At 35.5% G+C, this 16,753-nt stretch overlaps 1 protein-coding gene across 4 annotated transcripts in view; it reads right to left on the reverse strand.

Moving 5' to 3' along the window:
• LOC121314699 (tyrosine-protein phosphatase non-receptor type 3-like) overlaps nucleotides 1-16,753 on the reverse strand; it is a 154,571-nt gene that overhangs the window by 68,422 nt on the left and 69,396 nt on the right. For 3 of the 4 annotated variants that reach the window (XM_041248224.1, XM_041248223.1, XM_041248225.1), the window contains 5 exons: nucleotides 10,351-10,473; nucleotides 10,214-10,256; nucleotides 9,795-9,873; nucleotides 3,990-4,034; nucleotides 3,148-3,200 (listed from right to left, as the gene is read on the reverse strand). In XM_041248224.1, coding sequence (XP_041104158.1) covers nucleotides 3,148-3,200; nucleotides 3,990-4,034; nucleotides 9,795-9,873; nucleotides 10,214-10,256; nucleotides 10,351-10,473 — 343 coding nt within the window. Of the gene's footprint in view, nucleotides 1-982; nucleotides 1,205-3,147; nucleotides 3,201-3,989; nucleotides 4,035-9,794; nucleotides 9,874-10,213; nucleotides 10,257-10,350; nucleotides 10,474-16,753 lie in introns of those variants that run through there. The other variant, XM_041248226.1, reaches the window with a different exon arrangement.

Genomic DNA, 16,753 nt, shown 5'->3' on the forward strand with positions numbered 1-16,753 from the left:
AAAAAAAAAAAAAAGTGCCTAACTTACAAGCTCTTGCAGTGCAAAATAAAATACAAAATATGGGTTGTTGCGTCACAACAGGAAAGCGTAATCAAATCAGACTGCGGAGTCTGTATCATCTGATCCGAGACCAAACTCCACGTCTTCGTTATCTGAACAGAAGACAGTCCTAAACCTGAATCATTAAATGCACAGGCATTATTTACGCACGGTTATTAAAAACCGGAAATTCATGATAAAAAATTGACTTTCGGCACAAAGTTGGGGTGGGGCGATCATTCATTGACAAACCAACGTTAATAAACTAACTGACTAACTAAATTAACAAAACACCCTGACATACGGTAAAAATGCAACAGCAGCTCAAACAGTAATTATGAATACAATAATTAATTTTAGCAATGGTTATTAACACAGCACCGCACAACACACGTTAAAAAAAATGCAGCAGCAGCTCTAGCTTACACTCGCGATGACAAGCCAATTTTAAAAATGTTGAATAAACCATTTGAATCTCAATTTGATGATGATGAGTTATCAGGTTACAAATCACTGTCGGTGCCAAAAACGTGTTATTTTAAGCGAAGTTCCTGTTCCTTTAGACAGAGCATTTACAATGGGAAAATTCCGTTTCACCACAAAATTGTTCCCTAAGCCAAAGTTTTCTCTTAGGTGTTCCTATACTTAGAGACCACTGAATTTAAAATAATCACTAGCAACGCATTCAATCTATGTAACAAAGAATACAAATAGCAGAAAGCTAAATATTTTATTTTAGCAAATAAACCAATCAATCAATCAATAAATAAATAAATCCAGTCATCAGTTATGAGTAGGGCTTCTAGTTTTGGGGTTTTATTTTTGATCACGTGATGCCCCTTTAAACATATTTTGACCAATTCGCTTTCTTAATCAAACACTAAGTTTCTTTTTACTCTCATATCTTGATTGAGTTAACAAACAAAACATGTGTTGATCTCACCTGATTCTATTTGAACCTGCATTTCGTTCTGGCTCTAATCGCAGAATTCAGCTCATTCATTTCCACTGCATCAGTTCCTAGTAGTGTGTCGAGAGAAGGAAAATAAAAACAAAAAACTAGAAGCCCTAGTTATATCCAATAATTCAGAAATGTACTTGATCCTAAACAGTACATTTAGCAAACTGCCAGCCTTAAGGTAAACTTATGTGCATTTTGAATTAAACTATTTAATAATTTGTGGTAATTTATATCTGTCTAACTAACTAACAAGATATATTGTGTGTGTGTGTGTGTGTGTGTGTGTGTGTGTGTGTGTGTGTGTGTGTGTGTGTGTGTGTATATATATATATATATATATATATATATATATATATATATATATATATATATATATATATATATATATATATATATATATATATATATATATATATAGATATATATATATATATATATATATATATATATATATATATGTGTGTGTGTCACACATTATTGTACACACACAACATATATATATATATATAGATAATATATCTCTATATATATATATATATATAATATATAATATATATAATCATAGATGAACATAGTTGTATTATTGAGGGATCTTTATGCAGAACAGGTTGTATCTACAGCATAACTGAAGTTTATTATGTGATTCCATATATATAAATTGTTAAAGTGGTTCTAGTTAAAAAAATATTTCCATACACCTTGAATTGCACTTCAGTCTTAATTGGCAGGTATTTTCAGAGAAAAAGAAGCAAGCAAAGAAAGGCTCAAGCTCCAACAAGTGTTTGCTGGATCCAAGAAAACTTCAGAAACAAACCAGTCCAAGGGACAGACCATTTACACAGAAATGTGTGCTAAATTTCACAAGTGTTTCTAAACTCGCGTACATCTTGTATGTGAACCAAAGGCGAACTTTACAAGAATGTTGAATACAGCACTTTTAAATGATGGAACTGTTCCACTTAAATGCATTATTAAGAAATGGATCAGAAAGGTTTTTTATCTGCTAGTGGAAGCATGCCAGGTTGTTCCAGTTTCAGTGGCCTGATTTTGTTCAGTTCTAGGTATAAGCAATTGTTTAAAACGTACAGACACAAAACCTGAAAATGCTGAATAGCCCACAGAAATGAATCAGACCAGAACATTTTTCTTTCTTTCTTTCTTTCTTTCTTTCTTTCTTTTTCTTTCTTTCTTTCTTTCTTTCGGCATTCAGAAAAATGTGCCGGATTGGCAGCACTGGAGACAGAAAATGGCAGGTAGGGAAAGAGTTCAGTCTACATGCACATCCAACACTTGGCCTCTCATTCGTCGATCATATGCAAATGTTACCAGTGAGTGTGTTGATTTTTGTGAGTACTATAGTCCACGGAGGGTTAAGTGGACAACTCCCAACTCATTTAACATGAGCATGATTCCAATCCTAACATGTTAGAACACGGCATTGTACCTGCAGTACTAAAAAATGCTTTAAAAATATATATATATAAATAAATAAATTAAAAAAAATCGGTAAGTTTCTTTAAGCAAAGTAGCATAGAACAGTGTTTCTCAAACTTTTCAGCCCGTGCCCACCTTCCTCTTGTCTGATCCCCACCCCCACCCTGCCCCTTTCACTTCTAAACTTAAAACGCACTGTGGGGGTACTGCTCATATTCAATCAAGTACGTAAAGCTGTATGAACTCCTTTTGATATTACCTCCACTTATCTTTACGTTGTGTCGCTTCCCTGCTTGTGTAGCCTCACAAGAATCAGTTTTACTGGCTTCTCTGCATGATATCACTGCAGTTGTGTTTTTTTTTTTTTTTTTTTATTTTGCACGAACCAGCCACCGATCCATCATAGTATGTGCAAGCTTAACACTGCAAATAATAGTTGACTGATTGTGACCAATGCTTACTAATGTGCACACCATGTGGTAAGTTGATAAACAATGTACATCCATTAATAATATGCAAGCTTAAAAAGGCACAAGTCACATTCACAGCACTATTTAGAAATTTTGATATGCCAGGTGTCAGCAGTAAGATTTGCTTTAAATTAATATACATAGGTAAAGATGTGTGCAATATTTTTTTTTCTCCCTGAACCTTCTCATACCCCACCTGCTCCCCCCAGTTTGAGAACCACTGCCATAGAAGATGTTACTTACACTGCACTGTGTAGGAAGCAAGGACAACCGCTGAACTGGGAGGACAGTTTAACCTGTGGCACAAAAAGAGCAATCGGGTAACACAGACACTGCTATTCCGAACAAGCAAAGTCCATCAGCCTCACTCAGGACCTTTACTATAGACCACACATCTGGACCCTGAGGTCCGGAATCCTTCAGGTTTTATAGGTATCATTAAATTGATTAACAACTGAAAGGACTCTCCACTGAAACTGGTTCAATTACATAACTTATGGTACAGATGGAATACAGACCAGGAGAACCCCAGACCTAGAGGACCCAAATTGTGCACCCTTGTAGTTTTCCCATCTGTGCACTGTACTTAATCAAAAACAGACTGTGTAAAGTGTCCAGTTTGTTAACATTGCTGATAGCAATACAAGCTTAACCTAACTGACAGACCTTCATCTTTGGTGCTACAGCACTTCAGTGAAATGACAGGACTCCCATTATACAGTCATCGAGCAGCAAAAACAATTTTTAAAGATGGGAAATCTGGAGGCAGCCCATTTCACATCAGGGATGGAAATACAACTTCCATGGCTGTTTCACCCATTCCAGGTTTTAATACAAGCTTTATTGGCCGCATTGTATAGGTAACAAGCAACTCTGTGTCTTATTAAACTCCAGGGTAAAACCAGAATTGGATCAAACTGCTATGCAATGGGAGTCTTATTTACTGCTATACAATGGGAGTCAACTGATCCCTACACTTGCACCCAGTGCAGTACAACACAACACACATCAAAACACAAGATGCCAAGTTGCAAGAAAAGCACTCATACAAGAGTTTCTCTTTATAGAAAAATGAAAATCCTTACCTTCCTTCTAGGATATCATTCTTCAGTTGTAAAAAATAGAAATGCCTGAAAGACATAAAAAGGTAATTATGTATTACTTTGTTTTTTATATTATAAAAAACATTGTCATTGGTACTTAATACAGGGGCGGTAAAACGCGACTGTCGTATATCCGAGTGTGTGTGTGTGTGTGTGTGTGTGTGTGTATAGATATAGAGATATACTGTGTATATATATATTATATGACACACACACACACACACACACACAGTACACCCTCGCTATAACGCCCTTCATTATAATGAACCTTCGGCTATAATGAACCTGGCCTGTACGCATGGGATGCCACCTCCGCAGTGAAGTAAACTCTTTTGTCTTAATAAAGAAAATTTGCGCTGTGCATCTATGCCTCCTAGGGTTGCCACCTGTCCGGGTTTGACCCAGACAGTCCAAGAACTGGCATCAGTGTCCAGGTAGCAGGAATTAACAAACCCGGATGCACTAATGTCCGGTTTTCAGTGAAGCGCATAAGAAACACCAGCCTTCCTTTAATGTTTTCTTTGACATACCATATAACAGGATATTTTGGAGTAGAATTTATTTTGGCTTTACTGGCGGTTTGGATTGGATTGCCAATAATACTTCCACCAATCAGAGTGTGGCACACAGTGTGTGATCCCACCCTCTGACAGACTGGTGCTATGCCAAACAGGTTAAAGAAGCACAAGGGAAAGAATGTGTCAGATGTCAAAGTGAACATGAAAACGGCAGCAAGTGATGAAGCTAATCTGCTTAAAAAAATTCAAAGCTGACCGGACATTTCCATTAATGGATTTAGGAAATCTGGAATTTATGAAGCGATCAGAAACTCTGAGGCTGTGTAAACTGCATCTGCTGCTGTGGTACCTGTAGGACTGTTCTTTTTTAGGTCAAGCAGTTTTGTGTTATTTTATTTAATTTTTTTTACAAGGGGTTAATTAAGTAGCAGCCAAAATTGTTTATGCCAGACATGACAGAAAATCTGCAACAACGGTGCAAATTTGCTTTGAATTGTTATTGTCGATATGTGTAGATACTACTATCCACCGTGCAGGTATCGCAAAGTCCCTAAACAATATGTTAAAATAAAATCAGTTATCCACCGTATAAAAAAAAGGATGACTTTGCCAGTGCTTGCTAGTCTATTTACCAGTTTTAAATTTAAAGCTTTTTAGTTTCAGCTTCGTTAGTTTTCACATGTGCAATACAGTCCTACAATTACTACATGATTCTGTGATCATTCCACTGTGTTATGTTAATGAACCATAGCTAAGTGTTTAAACTGAGAGTTAGCAAATGCCTATTGTTAAAATGTACTGCAGTTAGTAATCCTTTCTAATTACTGATATCTTAAAATTGAAGGGCCATATAAGAACGATAACTATTGTAACTCATTTTTACAAGGCCTTGTTGTTCTCCAAGTTGCTGCAGTGACCTTGTATATGCTTAACTAGTTTCTGTAAAGTAGATACTGTTTAAGCAGACACATTTCATTAAGTAAACAAGTATTTGAAGAAATACAAAACTGAAACTCAGTCAGGATTCATTCAATTCCATGTTGCAATTTGATCAAAATAATTTGCTCAAAGACCGAAATGACATTTAATTTCATTCTTTGATAATTTGTAAATGCTAACATCACGAAATGGTTATTTTTTTCGGTCACTGACCGAATCCTGACTGAGTGTAAGATATATACATATGTATACATACATACATACATACATACACACGATATATATATATATATATATATATATATATATATATATATATATATATATATATATATTGAATATTATATATATATGCTTTATAGTCGGTCTAGCTATATACAATTGATCGATTAATGTTAACCCCTCTTTTTGAGCTGTGCAACAATGGGTTTATGTGTGTGTGTGTGTGTCTATATATATATATATATATATATATATATATATATATATATATATATATATATATATATATATATATATATATATAGACACACACACACTGTAGTTAAGGTTAAAACCAATTGGTTGCAAAACTCAAAAAGAGGGGTTAACGTTAATCGATCTGGCTGAAATTTCGGATTTCAGGACAGATTGGCAGGCTCAATCTTTCTCCAAAAAATGGAGTGTAGTTGTGTTTGGTAGTTTTTGTTTTATTAACACGTTGAGAAAATAGTGTTTTCCCCCTAGAGTAGCATTACGAAAACATTCACCCTCGTGGTTCTCTAAAACTACCAGGTTAATTTAAATGAAAATTACCAGACATGCCTTTTGCTATTTTCATTAAGACTTTATCTTCTTTTACTTAAAAAGAAAAATTAAAAATTAAAAAAAAACATGCGCAAAGACTTAAAATCGGACGTGCAACAATTTTTTGATAAAGGACCAGTGCAGTTCATCCCTTTTTCAATGCGAAGACTACATTTCCCATAATTCTCGTGAACTCTGCTCGGGTGGGGAGAGCAGTTTTCAATCTGAAAAGTCAATTAATGCTGCCATCTTCACCGGGACTAGGCATACATCATGAAACATTCAAGTCCAGCTTCGGGCAAACTGTGGTTGCAAAGGTTTTAAAATCTACTGCACGGCTTGTCTGTGAGATGGCCTCTCTTGGGTATCTGTTAGACTGCACCAACTGGTAAACAAATACACCATTGCACCAACTTTTTATTTTAAATACATGTTTTAAAGTTTTGTTGAAAAATTTTTTATTAAAAGGATAAGTTAAAAAAAAAAAAAGTTTTGATAATCTACGCTACATATATAAATCAGAACATTTTATTAATAACAATTTCATAACAATGAATATAATAAAAGAAACAGACTATCATTTATTTTATTATCTATTACTACCACCATGTAATCACACTAGGTTTGCCTACATACTAACCCATTTACAGAGACGTGGTAAACTGACGCACCGAGTTTAGAAAATTAACAGTAATATAGCAAAACACAGGTGAAAGCACACAAGTATGATACCAATATGATATTAAATTGTACATAAACAAAAGTATTTCATTACCTGTCGAAAACTGTAAGCCCGTTTTATCATGGAGAGTGGAGTGCAGAAAAGTGCAAAGCCTACTTACATAAGCACACTTTTTATCCTAGAACTTTGAATTAACAATTATAAGTACTGTAGCGTGAACGATAAAAAAAATATGCAAGTTTACACTACAGACGATCTCTTAATGATATGATGCCTATACACGTTAAAGGCACAGTTATCGACATGTAATGAAATAGGCCTACTTCTGTGTATGTACCATGAAAATAATATTACAGCATCATACTTTTGTGTGGTTTCATCCATTTAGAAAATGAAGCAGTGAATCGAACAAAAAAATTCCCAGTTTTTCAATCTGGAAATCTGGTAACCCTAAATGTAGCCTACAGGCCTAATGATACAGTAATGTAAACATAGTAGGTTTTAAGTGTTGTATGCATTGTAAAGCACTTTGATAAAAGCGCTACATAAAAACAAAAATTCATACTTAAATAAATCTGTGTTGTAATTTATATAATACATGTGTGATCTGCACTTTAAAATATATTTCTAACACCACGTGTTCTGTGTGCTATGAACAGTTTAAACAACTTATGCGAGTTGCTTTTTCAAAATATTGTTTGTGCCATAAATATATTGATTATGAATTGCATACGTGTGTGTTGTTACTTGTATCAGTTGTAACCTTGTCACTTCAAATCCATTCCACTGCAGGACTTAAGTTTCAACCAGACATGTCCTAAAAGGTCAATTAAATAAGGACAAGTCTGGTTGAAACAAAGTCGCGCAATGTATAAAATGCTCTGCAAAATTATTATTATTTATTATTATTATTATTATTATTATTATTATTATTATTATTATTATTATTATTAATTTTTTAATTCAAATTAAAGAATATATATATAATCCTAATAAGTAAATTAAGTTAATTCTTATATATATATATGATTATTCCTGAATACTAACATTTTTCTACCTTAAATTTACAAAAACACTCCAGTGTAGCCAATTTTGGCACTTGCAGTCCACTCCACAGCAGGGCTTGTCATGGTAAGTATAGGTTTTAAAAAAAATTTTAAAAGAGAAAATAAAGAAATAAATAGTTTTCTAATACCTCTCGACACGGGCTCTACCGTGTGGTAGATGGCCTTGACTTTCGTTAGAGCCCTCGTCTACGGCTCGGGATGCATAACTCGTCGCGGTCATCTACCACACAGTAGAGCTCGCATCAACGGACTCTGTCACTTAAAAGTGACTGAAGTATTGTACCTTCTGTTACTTATTTCAACCATGGTTATATTTCTTCACTGAGTAGTAGCAAAAAGATGGAAACCCCCTCCCCATCTTTCTTTTTAAGAACATACATTTTAGCAGGCCAACCCAGGTTATGTTCCTAAGGCCAGTCTTTGGGAAGCATTTGTCATGTGATTAGTTCTGTCATTAGTGATGTCCTACTTGCACATAATGGTGCAGAGTTATAAGGTGGCGTGTCAACCTTAACTTGCAATTTCCTCACTTTTGAGGGTTTTGCTTGAGTAACCTTAACGTTACTTTAGCACAGTTTTTCTCTCTCTCTCTCTCTCTCTATATATATATATATATATATATATATATATATATATATATATATATACATACACACACACACACACACACACACACACACACACACACGGTCAAAAGTTTTAGAACACTTCCATTTTTCCAGTTTTTATTGAAATTTACAGTTTAATGTCTCAGTGTACTCTGAAATTAAAGCATAGAACAAATAAACAATTGGAGATAAAAAATAAGGCATGGAATCGTTTTGTTTAACAAAATTTAATCTAAATTTTTGATTCAAAGTAGCCACCTTTTGCAGATATAACAGCCGAACACACTCGTGGCATTCTTTCTACAATGAAAATAAATATATAGGCAAGCCTCTTTTTCTTATTTTGCCATCTTAGCAATGGCTTTCTTACAGCCACCCGACCTGTCAAACCTGCAGCTCGAAGTCTTCTCTTCACAGTTGAAACTGAGACTTGCTTACTTCGAGCAGTGTTAAGCTGTGCTTGAAGCTGTTGTCCTGTGAGCCTCCTATCACGCAAGCTGTTGACTCTCAGAAACTTGTCTTCTGATTCTGTTGTGGCTTTGGGTCTGCCAGACCTCTTCCTGTCAGAGTTTTCTCCAGTTTCCCAGTGCCTTTTGATGGTGTAGGAAACTGTACTCACTGACACCTTGGCTTTCTTTGCAATTTCTCTAAAGGAAAGACCTACACTTTTAAGGGTTATAATGGTCTCTCTGTCTTCCTTTGTTAATTGCCTTTTTCTCGCCATTATGATAGCACTATACTACTTCCTGCAGTACAATACTGTCCAAATAATGCTTCACAGGGTGTAGTAACACAGTCTGTTCCAACACTGCTTTTATACAGACAGAGGGTTTGTAAGTAATCAACAAATGTTGGGACACATGCAGGAATTGTTAGCATCAACTCTTAAGGCTTAATTTACTTCCATTGCTGCAGAACAGCTGTAAGTTGTTAACCCAATACTTGTTCCCTAAAAAAGCCTTTTTGTATAACTACGAAATGTACATTATTTTTCAGTTTTTGGTAACCTAAACTTTTTTTTTTTTAACCTATATATATATATATATATATATATATATATATATATATATATATATATATATATATATATATATATATATATATAGAGAGAGAGAGAGAGAGAGAGAGAGAGACAGAGAGAGAGAGAGAAGGATTACCAAAGATAGCATGTTATATTAGACACTTACTTAGTTTGTTCTTGCTGTAGCATATTAGGGTCTGGGATGAAAAACCTCACCAGGAAACGTAGCGAACAGGGAAAGCTACCTAGAAAAGTTAAAAATAAATAATAAATGTGCTACATTACGCACTGGCCATTTTAAGTAGGTTTGGAATAACTGCATTTATTGTTTTGCATAAGATAATTTGTCAATACTGAACATTTAGGGCACACAGACAGATGCATTCCTGTAGCTAAGGAGCCAATTCTTACACTCTCATTTGGGAATCTGCATTTTAACAACAAAACTGTGGAAGTAGGAAGATTGTTTCTTTAGCAAGTACATCGAAGTATAGAGTTTCCATTTCTGTCTGTCTATATTTTCCTATACTGCTCATGGGCTCCACCAACTCCAAATGCAAACAATATCAATTTGTATGTTATTACCTTTCAGCTGTTTCCTGATTGGTTTTGTAGGCTCAAGCCATCTCTGTAATAATAACAAAGTAAAAGGTAAAGACTAGCTAGGAAAGTTGGCTGAGAACACCTTGAATTCATACTGTAGTATAGGGAAAAGTACGTACCAATTTGCTACCAACAGGAGAGTCTACTGAATCTTCATTGTGTTGCAAGCCGAAATATTCTCTCTCCATCAGGCCCAGGTGGTTGTAGACCATATCGAGCAAAACTTGACCAGCATCTTGTTTCTGGGGGAAAAAAACAAACAGAATAAATCAGAAACACAAATAGGATCACTCTATGATACAGTATAGTTTTAGGGCTTCCAGTTTTCTACATTTTTTTTTTTTTTTTTTTTTTTTTTTTACATAATTCAGCAGGTATTTATCAGCACTTATTTTTAGGACTATGAAACAGGTAAAACATCAGTTTAAAAATCCACAACACAAATAGCTAAAAGTCTGCAAACAAACAACTTAAACAGTACTAACAGCACTGACACCAATAACATCTTAGAAATGTAGCTTGTGATACAAGTAGAATGTATTAACTCACCTGAAGGCCAGGCAGTTTCCTCATCTCCTTTGTACACATGACTTAAAACAGAAACGTCCAATTTAATTACATCATAACTCCCTTTTCACCAACACAGTTTTAAAATGGAGTTTTTTTTTTTTTTTTTTTTTTTTTTTTATTGTAATAAATGCACATTTATCTTTTCAATCTGGAAACAGACACCGAGGATTGTTTTGATGTTGCTCTATTCTCTGGTTCGGGTGGTGCAGAAAGTCTTGGCATGCCTCTAGCTTCTTCAGTGGTCTTTTATTCTCTGAGGATTTCCCCAAAATGTCCACTGACACACTGCAGCTTTTACATGCAAGGTCCCTTTTGTCATTCACTGTATCTACTGCAAATTCTGTAAATTATTTTGCATATTCTTCAACAGATTTTCTTTCTCCCCTTTTTCAATTCAGTTGGAAAGATAAAAACATGCCGTAATTCCGCTTTTATCAGTTTCAACAAATTAAATGCTAGTAACCTAATTTGAAATTTGGCAGGTATTTATGAGTAAAACTTTTTAACAAAAGCCGGAACTCTCATGTATATTCTGCATCACAAAATGCACTGGGGGTCGCAAGAGTATATTGAACGAAACTAAATTGCCAAATTTACACTTTTTAAAACAAGTAAACTGAGTAGACGGAGCCATCGCCAGAAAAAAAAAAAAAAAAAAACACACACACACATATATATGCATTTTTAATTTTTCTAAATTGCCAAACAATTGAGGATTAAACAATGACTTCAACCTTTGATCTTTTGATTGATTAATTCTACAAATCTTTTAACTGAAAGAGTCTGTGTGGCTTTGATGAGAAGGGGAGTGAGGGGCAGATATATGGCTGATTAACAATCCACAGATTGTGCTACGAATCCACAGAAAACTTTTGATTCATTATAACTGTTGATTCATTCTAAAATTGCAAAACAGAAGCCTGCTAGATCTTGAAGCTGATTGGCTGTTCGCACTCAATCGTCCTTTACAGTATATTTTATCCATACACGCCTATCTAATTAAGTGACACTACTATCCATGATATAGCTTTGCTTCCCATATGCATTTACTCCTACTCCTTTCTCACTCCAAGTACAGCTTTCTTTGGGAATTCCTGTAAAATATTCCCCCAGTCACAGCCTTACTTCAGATTATCTTACACAATGCAACAAAACAGTCAAGTATAAAAAAGTTCAGGCAGGGTTTTGCAAAGAAATGCCAGTCTTTGTTCCTGCACAGGTTAAAAACTTGATCCGTCATCCTTTCCCTGTTTTTCTGTATCCGCTCTACTAAACCATGCCCACATGGTTTTCATATCACGTTTCAACGCATATACCCCGCCCTTTGTGTGAATCAACCATATGAAAACATGTTACGTGAAGTGTAGCCCTAGCAAGGCCCTAACAGAAACACTTTGTCTTGAATTGAAAAAGCCAGTTACAAGGACTGTTGAGTTTTCAAAATTTGTATTTCCAGAACTCAAGATCACAAGAATTACACACACGTATAGTGAAGTACAAGTTTTAGACTGTCCTCCAAGAATATAAACCACAGGTTTTACTGAGATATTTTATGGATGCTTCAGGTGTAATAAATACCTTAATGAGCATGTGAAATGAATTCCTTTGTTTGTCAGTCCAAAGGAACGCAGAAGCCTAACCACAACTGATATGAGAGTTTTATCTTCCTTCTGTCAGGCTGAAGGAGTGAGTGCTGGCATTAAACACAGTTGTCTGCGTGCTCAAATGGGAAGCTTTGTGCATACATTTTATTTACAAGATTTAAAAATGCAGCTGTTCTATAACAAATGGCTTATCGTTTGGTTTGGGGACATGAGGGTGATTAATTCAGAAGGCAGGTAAATCAAACCACACACACACACACACACACACACACACACACACACATTACAAAACATTTACTTCTTTTGCTCCTTGTTTTGACACTATATAAATACACACCGAGACTTGTTGCCCACTGTAGTCTGAACCAGTGCACGCACATAGAGGGTCCTCATAATCCCTTAAGAAGTACAAGGTAACGGTCAAATGCACTGTGAAATTTCTACAGGAGGGTAGGTAGGTTTGGTGAAGATAAATACAAAAAATTAATACACATGGTGTTCACCATGCTGACTGTGGCAGACAGACAGTTACATAGTTAAATGAAATGTACAATTCCAATGTTAGTTATATTTAACCCAAGCCATATTAGAAACTGTACTTTATAGAACAATGATTCTACTCATGTAAGTGCATGTTGCTTACATCAATAAACTGTATACAAAAAAATTGTCATTTCTTTTTAGTTACAGTGCAGCAGTGTAGTATGACTAATGCTGCTTTGGGCTTAAATATGATAATTTTGCCTGTTGCATAACATTGACATACTGTGATTATATTGTTATTGAATTTTACTTTTATTTTGCCGATTTAAATTGTAGGCGATATCCCTGGTAAACTGATTCATTATTGGCAACCTGACTAATTAAGTAAGTAGGAATAAGTATGGGCAACCTGCCTCTAAGGAAACAATTGTGCAAGTGTTTCAACATTTAGGAGTTTGTTTACTGCAAGTACAAGGGTTCACAGAAAGGATAGCAGCGGTCATGAAACTTTCCGAAGGTGTGAATGCAAATTATTACCTTAGAAAAGTAGTTTCCTGGTTTACTTTCTGAAAACAAAACATTTTGGTACCAGAGAACACTGGGCAACCTTGCATGCAATACAATGGTTAAGAAAGCCAATGTACATGTGTTGCAACGCACGCCCCTCTATCATGAATAAAGTTGAAAACTATTCCCAATGCCTGCCCTGCATTAGGAAACTGGCAGGCAGACTGGGAGCAAAGGCAAAGGCAACCAGATGTTTCTCCGAGGTTACAAACACTTCGCCTCAGCTATCAGCAAAACATCATTGTTCCTCTAAATGGCAAATGTCATTGGTTTGTCTGTTACTGACCAGTGTTACAGATTCCCCAACTCTTTACTTGTCGTGTGACCCCCAGTAGTTACTATAATTGGTTTAAAAGGATATGCAAAGTCTTGGAATGACATGGTAATGAAAGTTATGCCATACCTAAACTCATTTGAAACCTAGTTCTTTGGTTTGGAAAGGGAATGGACAAGGACCCACCTTGATAAATGTTTTTTAGTCACTGTGTAATTCACACCGAGCAATGATATGACTAGAAGGAAGCTTAATTAAAAGAACTGTGAAGTCCTCCTAACTTGTTTCTTACTCATATTGTAACAGTCCTGTAATAGTGTGTGTTCGTTTCACACCAACGGTGCAAATGCATTCAAACAATATGCAACACATACTCATGTACACCATACCTTGTGCTGTAACCATACATTTTGAACCAATAGCTTGCTGAAGTTTCCTCAAAATGTCTTTATTCAGAGAGACACGCACTTGTTGTATTTTTCCAAACATGCGATTAAGTAATGCAACAAAGCCTATCACTTACTGCAATGAATTGGCAAATACTCTAACATAGTGCACAGTAAGTGCATTGAAAAGGTGTAAAGGCTACATTTATTGATACAGAGGTTAACTGTAGCACTAGTACTCCTTTGTTAAACTTGAAAACATGCTGGTATTTTCATCAGCAACAAATGTTACAGTAGCCTTAGACATTCCTTGTTTGCCCGTTTCATCTAACCAACGTTCAGCACCAGCCATATGGAGCCCACCACTGCCTTCCCTGCCCCCCAAGCCCCTTCTAGCACACCTCAAACATCATTGTACAGATAACCACAGACTTGTATAAACACAGGGACAGAGGAATACAAAAATATATGAGTCACGCTGTGGGAATATAGACTACCATCTTTTAAAATGACCCGTCAGTAATAACAGTCATATAGTAGCAGCACACAAGCAATGTGTAAACAGTATTTAAGGTTGTGGTGGATGTGTTTTGTTGTCAATCAGAAAAAAAAAGTTTGCTCCTGGGGACTTGGGAATAATACCATTTGTTGTCCTACTCGTTTTCAAACCACGCCTGTTGAAAAGTATGTTTGGGCAATGCAAGTCATTGGTTTACAAATCAAGTATGTAATCTAAAGCAACGGTGACATTGATTTAGACTACACCCCTCCGCCCCCCCCTTTCATGGCTTTGAAAGCAAAAGGAATTGAGCACGCTCTATTACAAATGCAGTGTCAGGCTTGGGACTTTTAAGGTAAAGTTATAACGGGACTGAACTGCACCGTACAAAGCCTAAAATAACAAGAGTTTAAAAGCTGAAAACTGTATGAATAAGTCAAACTAAATCAGACATAATGCATACTGTAGCAAGTACTTATCTGCTTATCTAACATTACAAACAGACTGATCGCAGCACCTGGACCCAACTGCGACAGAAAAACCACCAAGTAAAGGCAGTGTAGATCCACCAGTATTCTCCACAAGGGGATCACATATTTGCAATGTATTCCCGATACTTACTAGTAAAAGTTAAAACTGTTTCTGCCAAAACAACACTGACTACAAGCAATATAACATACTGTAATCAGTGCTCCAGATAACCTACTGGGTACTGGGTGTTTTACGCGTTGAAAAAATATGAATTACATATTATATTTAAATTTAATGCGTAACAAATAAAAACATTAATTTTGCTGCACAGCTAGAGTTTGCGTGTTATCAAGTTTCTTGTACTTTGTTGATTCCCGGCATCTCAATGGTCATTTGTGAATATACTGCATGTGGTAGCTAGAAATGCCGAGACAGGTAATTGTAATTTGGCGGTGAATTGCCAAAAACACATGACCAATAAGTCTGTGTTTTCAATAAAAAAATAAATAAAAATAAAAATTATACTGTTGAAGCCACTCACTCGCAGTACGTGTTTGTGACTGGTGAATAAGAGACTAGATTCTTGATTTTGGAATACTACATTATCGTTTCTTTACAAATATTGTGAATACATGTATTTTGTGGCAGGGACAGGGTTAAAAGCCTCCCTGCCAGCCTAAAGTGTTCATTTGTGTTAATTGTTTCATTATTAATTGGTAATTGTTATATTGTTTTGGCTGTTGGCCTCATTATTGTTAAATTTGAGCCAGCTGCCTATACCTGTTTCTTTGTGGCATATAAACCCCAGAGTTAGTTCATTCTAGGCTGCAGCTGAAAACAGGCTAACAGAGGAACAGTCCTGTGCAGCCTGGCTAAAGAAGAAACAGCCAAATAGAAAAAAGAAGATGCTATGTTTTTGTATTTTATGCCAGCTAAACAGTTTAGCTGTCCTGTACGTTAGTCGGGGAACCTGCATAAATGTGTAATAAGTGCTCGGAAGAGCTACATGTTTATTTTGTTTTGTTTGTTTGATTATTTTTGTTGTTTAAAATAAAAGTGTACACACAAAGCCCTAAAAATCAAGCTTCAGTTTCTGGGTCACATTATTATAGGGGCACAAACCTGAAATAAGACCATCTTGGTCACAATATATAGTACATGCATGCAGGCCTTTTGTTACATATATTCCATCTGAGTGTAGGAATTAAAATAAATAAATAAATAAATAAACAAATATTCAGTTTCTCTGCGTTTCCTTCACAGCCATATTGTTTGTGGTCAATAAAGCAAATAATTATTGTTGCTTTTGTTTTTATTGCAAGACCAAGTTTTTGTACAGCAGTTAAAAGTAAAATGACAGCCATTTGTAGTGCACAGTAACTATTGATTCTTCAACTATATATGCAGCAGGTGGTGAAGGTACTCTTAAATGTAAACATGATCTGAAATTATTTGCAACAAGATTAATTTTTGAAAACACAACCCCAAGGGGATAATTACAGTTCCACTTTCCAGCCAAGCTGTCTCATACAGTAACAGGTTGTCTCTCTTTGTTCTGTGAAAACTGTGCAACCCACTTCTCAAAACCCTCTCCAGTTGTCAACTGAAGTGGCCAAGAAGTCACATTAAAGTAGTAACCTCAGTGACTAACTGTACACACAGTGGCAT

Source organism: Polyodon spathula, chromosome 4 (assembly GCF_017654505.1).
Source record: "Polyodon spathula isolate WHYD16114869_AA chromosome 4, ASM1765450v1, whole genome shotgun sequence".
In the NCBI taxonomy this organism is placed as follows: Eukaryota; Metazoa; Chordata; class Actinopteri; order Acipenseriformes; family Polyodontidae; genus Polyodon; species Polyodon spathula.